Here is a 5,874-nt window from a genome sequence, read left to right on the forward strand (position 1 = left end):
CTAGCTCTAGTCAAAACTGCAAAAAAAAAAAAAAAAAAAGTTTTTTTAAAAAGAAAGCATACTAGAAATTTTCCTATGTGAAGAGAAACTGAGAAAATACTGTTTCAGTTATTCCTAAACCTGGTTAATCCACAGAATCACAGTGATTAAATATAACTCCTGTCCTGACTCTGTCCCTGGAGAGCAAAGTCTATAGCAAAGAAGGAATTGCCAAAGACTGTAAGAGGCCTCAGACTGAGTGGCGGAGCCAGAGAATGCCCAGGAAAGAGGCCCAAGTCTTTGGGAAGGAACTGGCTTTAAATGGTTCTGGTTAACCAGCGGGTCATGGTTTAGGGCAGCAGTTCTCAACCCGTGGGTCATGACCCACAGGAACTGTATTAAAGGGCTGCAGCATTAGGAAGGTTGATAAACAACTGGTTTAGGGGAATCTTTATAGTCACCTATAGTCATGCTAAATGTGGTGGCATAGACCTGTAGTCCCAACTAGTCAGGAGCCTGAGGTAAGAGGATTGCTAAGTTAAATAGGCAGCATTGTGAGACCCCATCTTCCAAAACAAACAAACAAAAATAAATAAAATAGTTAAATATAGTCACTGTAAATATTTTGCCTGATCTTAATTTACAGTATGCATGTCCTATTACCAAAAATAATTTTTTAAGGCCTGAAGCTTTTAAAAATAATTTTGTGGGCTGAGCATGGAGGCTCACATCTGTAATCAATCCTAGCACTTTGGGAGAATGAGGCAGGAGGATTGCTTAAGGCCAGGAGTTTGAGGCAAGCCTCAGCAAGAGTGAGACCCAGTCTCTACAGAAAAATAGAAGGGGTGGTGCCTGTGGCTCAAGAAGTAGGGCACTGGCTCCATATACCCAGGTGGCAGGTTCAAGCCTGGATCCAGCCAAACCTGCGAAAAGAAAAAACAAAAATTAACTGGGTGTGGTGGTACACACCTATAGTCCCAGCTACTCCGGAGGCTAAGCTAGGATAGCTTGAGCCCAAGAGTCTGAGGTTGTAGTGAACTATGACACCACTGCATTCTAGCCAGAACAACATAAGACTCTGTTGTAAAAAAAAAAAAAGGTTTGTGGAGCCAGGCATGGAGGCTCACACCTGTAGTCCTGCCAACTCAAGAGGCTGATCCAAGAGGATTGCTTGAGGCCAGGAGTTCAAGACTAGCCTGGGCAAAAAATTAGCCAGGCTGCCCATAATCCTAGCTACTTGGGAGACTGAGGCAGGAGGATTGTTCCAGTTCAGGCGTTCAAAGCTGCAGTGAGCTATGATCATGCCACTGTACTCCAGGCTGAGTGATAGTGAGACCCTATCTCTCACATACATGCACAAGTTTTGCATATTGTAAATAAAATTTTTTTAATAATTCCATCTAAATATTTCTTGTGGACAAATTTGCTGCTTAGCTAAGGAGAAAGTAGAGTGAATTTTTGTCCATAACCAAACCTAGAGAGGAAAGGAGATAAAATACAGCTCTAGAAGGCAGGCATATGAGAATCTGGGGTGGGGGGGGGAAGGTGAGAACTCGGGGGAAAAAAGTCCAGGATCAGACACTTACAGAAGCTTTCCTCATGAAAATACCTATACTTGTCCAACGAGGGGTTTTCTTTAGTTTAAGCTGTGTAGTTCCTTAAGCAAGGCTGATTTTGTTATATCCATCAGCTTTAGACAGTGAGACCCTGGCATCACAGCAAGAAGCCACGACCGATCACACGGACTCTATGGTAAGAGTATGGGTGTGCATGGGTGAGGGTCCAGTGACCGTGGAGTTGTGTAAATGTCAGAATGTCTCTCTGCCCTGTGCTCAGCAAGCCCCAAGGCTGGCCTTTGGTTAGCCAGGATGGTAGAGGAGAGCAATGGGATGTACACTCAGAATAATAGATTTTACTTGGAAGGTACCTTTGTGCTTACAAATGTGAGTGAGTCTGAATTGACGATATACTTCTTTAAAACACATGATAATGTGAACCTCTATAGCGGACTTTCTGGTTCCTCCATTGTACACTTTACCAAATTTCTCCACTTACTCCTTTGCTGAGAACTGTATAATGCAAAGGTCCAGCCTGTTAAATTTGAATTCTCAACTGCTTTTTTGGTGTCTTCCCTGAAGTAGAGAGATAATTGGGCTTAAAATTTCAGGAATTTCTATGAACGCTTTCCCAGGAAGATCAATTGTCTGTCATCTTAGCATCAGAGAACACTAGTCGTGGAACCTTTTCAGTCCTCACAGTCTATTAGGCACCCTTTCCAAGGCTACTCCATTTTGCGTCTAAGGTCTGTGGAGCACAGAGGGCGGTGTAGTGGGATAACCTGGCTGTTGTGTGTGTTGAGTTCCTAAAGGAAGTCCAAGCCGAGCACATGCAGTAGATGCTCCACAAGTGCCTGAGTGAATGGAAGGGTCGTTAGCCATTATCCAGTTCAACTCTCATTTTACATGATGATTTGCTTACTACATTGTACTTTCTTCTTAGTTGCTGTTAGAAACTTTGAAAGATGAACTGAAGCTTTTTAACGAAACAGCCAAAAAACAGATGGAGGAGTTACAGGTGAGTCACACATCGCCCTGAGGCAAGATTATCATTTCCTACCACAGTAGGTAGATTCATTCTTTCCTAGTTTCTATTTTCTATTTTATGTAGCTATTTTGAAATAATTTTAGATTCACAGAAAAGTTGCAAAATAATACTGAAAATTTAATTCCTCCAATAGTAACATCTTAAATTATCCTGGTACATTTGTCAAAACTAAGAAACCAACATTGGCGCATTACTATTAACTAAATTCCAAGACTTCATTTGGACTTTACTAGTTTTTTCCATTAATTTTCTATTCCTGAGGATTCTTAGAAGTGTTCACACCTGCAGGGCATACGGCAATGTGCAACACAGTAGGCTGCTTAAAGTGGAGAGTTGAACCTGTATGACACTCATGCTGTGGAAACTGGCTATCTCAAGGAGGAGACCCGTAGTAAGAAATTCTTGGATCTGGACTGCTTAGATGAATTGTGAGATTTTGCATTGAATCTGGAGGATTTCATTTCTACAGTTTAGATACAGGAATCCATAGTAATATAGACACCTATAATCCTAACACTCTGGGAGGCCGAGGTGGGAGGATCACCTGAGGTCAGGAGTTGAAGACCAGCCTGAGCAACAGTGAGACCTTGTTGCTACAAAATAGAAAAATGGATGGTGCCCTTAGCTCAATGGGTAGGGCACCAGCCACATACACCAGAGCTGCAGGTTCGAACCCCACCCAGGTCAGCTAAAGCAACAGTGACAACTGCAACCGGAAAATAGCCGGGTGTTGTAGCTGGTACCTATAATCCCAGCTACTTGGGAGGCTGAGGCAAGAGAATCACCTAAGTCCAAGAGTTTCAGGTTACTGTGAGCTGTGACACCACAGCGCTCTGCCCAGGGCAACAGCTTGAGACTCTGTCTCAAAAAAAAAAAAAAAAAAGTGAACTAGGTTTGGTGGTGTAACTCCATAGTCCCAGCTACTCAGAAGGCTGAAGCAGGAGGATGACTTGAGCCCAGGAGTTTAAGGTTGCAGTAAGCTATGAGGAGGCCATAGCACTGTACTACCCAAGGTGAAAGAGCTAGCGAAACCCTATCTCAAAAAAAGAAAGAAAGAAAAGAAAAGAAAATGTAATGTCTATTGGCATTACAGAGGTCCTCCTCAATGGAATAGAAGCATAGTGTGCTGTTGTCTTTCCTGTGAGTCAATGAGTCAAATTTTTTTCTGTGTTTTTCTTTCGGAATGTCTTTCAATGCAGGCCTTAAAGGTAAAGTTGAAGATGAAAGAAGAAGAAAGGGCCCAATTCCTAGAACAACGTCCTTTATTTAACTGTCAACTAAATGATTTTACAGCAACTATTAAGGAAATGGAGCAGCTATTGGAAATGTGATAAAAAGCAAGTGGCTAGATGGCTGCCTCTTGGGAATAAGTTCTCAGAGGAAGCCATAGGACATCTTGGCCATGATTTTCTGGGACTCACCATCTCCAAAGTGAAAACGGTAGGATTAAGGACAATTTATACTGGAGTGGCGGTTCCTCTTTTAAGCAAGTTTTCCCAACCTTCAGATGTGTCAGCCCTCCTGAGCCTTCTGTGGATAATTGAGGCCTACAAGAATGAGACCTGGCAGCTTGGATTGACCTCTTCGGGGAACCATTTGATGTTATCACACCATTAGAATTGGGGGACTAAACCAGCCACAGCTAGAGGATCTAAAATGTCACTTTCAAATTTTTGAGAAGAAACCTTAATTGCAGTGGAGCACAGGTGCTCTAAGGAGGCATCATTAAGGAGCTGAGCTGTCTGCTTCTAACTTAGAGCACATTCTGTCCCATTTTAGGTTTTTGTACCTCATTATTAATTTATGAACTTAAAGTTGCTTGATGTGTTTTTTAAGCTTAGTAAATGGGGTGAAGCTATAGGTAATTATAACATGTACTTGAAACAACACACCTTGGAGCTTTTAATGTAAGTCATTTCTGGTTTTTTTAAGTGCTTTAAAAATAAATACGTGAAGATTCTGACTGTAACACTGAGGAATACAAATAGCTATTTAACGTAAATATGTCAGCTGTTGAACTGATCTAGTTAACATGTTCAAGATATTCTGACTTAGATTTTTCTTCCAATCATTAAGTGCCCTGTGACTAGCCCCCTGCCTTCCAGGAGCATTGGCTGGTCTCCTGAGGGTGTTCCCTGTTTATAGCAGTGGATCTCAGACTTTTCTCCCCAGCTTTGTGACCACATGCTGCCTATGTTCTCCTTGTACTCCTAAGCATAATTATGTGCTTGCTGTTTGCTTTGCACAGCCAATCCTGGGCCTGATCCCAGTCCTGGTCCCATAGATCCTTTTAGTCCATGGCAGGCCTCTCCCCGGTTTACCAAAGGCATGGCCAAATTTTATTTCCTAGTCAAATTAGACTGATTGTGGCTTTGACCACCTCCCATTCTTTCTACACCTCCTAATTTCTTTACCTTACCCTCCTACCTCCACCCTTGAGCATCTTTAAGGCTACCCAGAGTCACCCAGTGAAGACCAGAACACTTCCATACTAGTTTAAAGGGCAAAAATTGTTTGCCTTCACAGACATTCACAAAGTTGGTTATATCTCAGATATGTTGAGCCTGCTCACTAAAAACTGGGTTATGGCAAATGATTTCTCTCAACCTCAGTTTTTACCTTTGAAATAGAGATAATATCTATCTTGCTGGGTTGCTATAAAAGGGTTTTGTCCTGCATCTAATCCAGTGTCTGGTAAAAGTACTCTGATCCTGGTGGTGATATTATTAAAGTTCAAAAGTTACCTTGGCAGCAGATTCCCTTCATTATCTTGCCCCCAATTTCTCCAGTGTCGTCTCTCCCCACCCCAGCACATAGTGCCTTGATCTTAACCTTTTGTAGGCCTCACATAATCAAATTTCCTCAAATGGGGGGACTTGGTTCTTAAGGTGAATTGCAGCCATCTTAAAACACAAAACCAAAACCCACATCATCTTCCCCTCCAGCTACCATCTAGCCAGGTATTCACAACCAAATTTCTCAAGAATTGCATTAATTCACCCTTTTCTTCCTCTTCTAGTCTGGCTCAAAAATACACAAAAACACTAATATGGAGTGCTAGAGTAGACAAAGTCATATAGACAGAATAGTCGCTATCATGGGCTGAGAGCAGGAGGAGAAGAAAGTTTCTGTTTGGGATCATTAAAAACTTTTGTAGGGCTTGGCACCTGTGGCTCAAGTGGCTGAGGCGACAGCCACATACACCTAAGGTGGCAGTTTCGAATCCAGCCGGGGCCCACCAAACAACAATGAAGGCTGCAACCAAAAAAAAAAAAAAAACAAGAAAATAGC

The 5,874-nt window shown here is 42.2% G+C and overlaps 1 protein-coding gene across 1 annotated transcript in view; it reads left to right on the top strand.

Annotated features, from left to right (window-relative positions):
- KNSTRN (kinetochore localized astrin/SPAG5 binding protein) overlaps positions 1 to 4,022 on the top strand; it is a 13,387-nt gene extending 9,365 nt beyond the window's left edge. Inside the window, exons 7-9 of the mRNA XM_003791718.2 lie at positions 1,670 to 1,731; positions 2,479 to 2,553; positions 3,783 to 4,022. Coding sequence (XP_003791766.1) covers positions 1,670 to 1,731; positions 2,479 to 2,553; positions 3,783 to 3,914 — 269 coding nt within the window. The 3' untranslated portion in view covers positions 3,915 to 4,022. The remainder of the gene's footprint in view (positions 1 to 1,669; positions 1,732 to 2,478; positions 2,554 to 3,782) is intronic.
- Positions 4,023 to 5,874: the final 1,852 nt, after the last annotated feature.

The sequence above is a fragment of the Otolemur garnettii genome, unplaced genomic scaffold (assembly GCF_000181295.1).
Source record: "Otolemur garnettii isolate 467f Iridium unplaced genomic scaffold, OtoGar3 scaffold00050, whole genome shotgun sequence".
Classification (NCBI taxonomy): Eukaryota; Metazoa; Chordata; class Mammalia; order Primates; family Galagidae; genus Otolemur; species Otolemur garnettii.